Below are 1,366 nucleotides of genomic sequence, written 5' to 3'. Positions count from 1 at the left end.
TTTTTAGTGTATTCGATTCCATTTTCGCCTCTTTATTTTTTTAGTTTAATATTTTGTAGCTTAGTGAAAATTAGCTTTAGCAGTGTTCATTTAATTAAGCAAAATAAGATTATTTTATCTAAGACATATTTAAATTATCTCAGCCTGTATTATTTTAAAGTTGGATTAAAAGTATTTTTTTWATGATTTTTAGTTGTCCAGAAAAGATTTGTGTTTTTTTCCAGATCGTTTTTGAAGCGACCCGCGGTTCTTCAGTCAGGAGTGACATCGCCATCGATGACATCATGTTGGACAGCGGCCCTTGCCCAGGTGACCCTCTCCCTCTGAATTACATCAGATAATCTGAGATTAYATTCCTGACTCCTCCGTGTTTCCCTGCAGAGACGGAGGTCGCTGTCGCCGTGGGAAGCTCCAACGAGATCGAGTAGAAATATCTGCAGTAGGATGCATGAACCCTCCACTTTCCTCACTCTTTATTTTTGCACAGTAGACAACCCGAAGCGTTGTTGACTCCTACATGTCAGACGGAACATGTGGATTAAAGAAACTCAGTTTTGAATGGGGCAACATGTCAGATATATCAGGCTTTCTCTCTGCACTGATGCACCACAGGGTGTCAGACGGTGTTTTCCTTCACACTTATATGCATTAGATTAATGCTCATCGCTTTAATAAACCCAAGAATGTCGTTAAATGAGATTGTTTGTTGTCACATTTTGAAATAAAACGTGGAGGAATCGTCAGAACAAGAATATGAAACCATCATATTCAGATTTATTACACAAACTGTCCATCTGTAGGGTTTTTCCTCGAGTCTTTAGGCGGCGCTACATGATGAGCGTCCCGTCGTTCGGGTATTTCATGGACGCCATCTGCTGCGTCATTGCCAGAACATCCTGGAAGCCGGTGCTGAGTCCAGACATGTGCTGGAAGTACGCCTCCTTTTCCACCTGGACCGACAGATTGTTCACACCCGCATCTTTCAAGATGGCCGTCACCTGGAGACGTGGAGACGCCACAGTCAGATAATCACGTTGCACAATATAATCTGTGAAAGTAATTGAAGYTGTGGTGGGAAGCTGGTCTGAGCCGACCTGCTGGATGATCCGCTGTTCCACCACGTCTGACATGACCTGCAGGTGGACGGTCCCRGCGATCACGTTGGCCGAGTGCCTCCAGAAGTGAGGGTCTCTGTACGACAGAACTCCTTCAATCTTCTCAACCTGAAAATAATTGAAGAAATCATGCTAATTACCATGTTGGTATAGTGTTCTAGCATTAGCTCCTTCTAAATACCACATTGGTTTAGCATTTAGCGCTACTTTCTGCTTAATACCATGTTGATACACTTTAGCATTAGCCTCCA

The 1,366-nt window shown here is 42.9% G+C and overlaps 2 protein-coding genes across 3 annotated transcripts in view; one reads left to right on the top strand and one right to left on the bottom strand.

Annotated features, from left to right (window-relative positions):
* The window catches only part of LOC103474074 (MAM domain-containing protein 2), a 15,251-nt gene extending 14,554 nt beyond the window's left edge, over nucleotides 1-697 (top strand). For both annotated transcript variants that reach the window (XM_008424798.2, XM_008424797.2), the window contains exons 14-15: nucleotides 225-309; nucleotides 382-697. In XM_008424798.2, the coding sequence (XP_008423020.1) occupies nucleotides 225-309; nucleotides 382-428 (132 nt within the window). In that variant the 3' untranslated portion in view covers nucleotides 429-697. The remainder of the gene's footprint in view (nucleotides 1-224; nucleotides 310-381) is intronic.
* Nucleotides 698-739: 42 nt separating this feature from the next.
* The window catches only part of slc30a5 (solute carrier family 30 member 5), an 8,899-nt gene continuing 8,272 nt past the window's right edge, over nucleotides 740-1,366 (bottom strand). The window contains exons 11-12 of the mRNA XM_017307745.1: nucleotides 1,095-1,223; nucleotides 740-998 (exon numbers count right to left, since the gene is read on the bottom strand). Coding sequence (XP_017163234.1) covers nucleotides 828-998; nucleotides 1,095-1,223 — 300 coding nt within the window. The 3' untranslated portion in view covers nucleotides 740-827. The remainder of the gene's footprint in view (nucleotides 999-1,094; nucleotides 1,224-1,366) is intronic.

This window comes from Poecilia reticulata, linkage group LG12, assembly GCF_000633615.1.
Source record: "Poecilia reticulata strain Guanapo linkage group LG12, Guppy_female_1.0+MT, whole genome shotgun sequence".
Taxonomy (NCBI): domain Eukaryota; kingdom Metazoa; phylum Chordata; class Actinopteri; order Cyprinodontiformes; family Poeciliidae; genus Poecilia; species Poecilia reticulata.
Note: the sequence above shows the minus strand (reverse complement) of the source record. Positions and strands in the feature narration are given on the sequence as shown.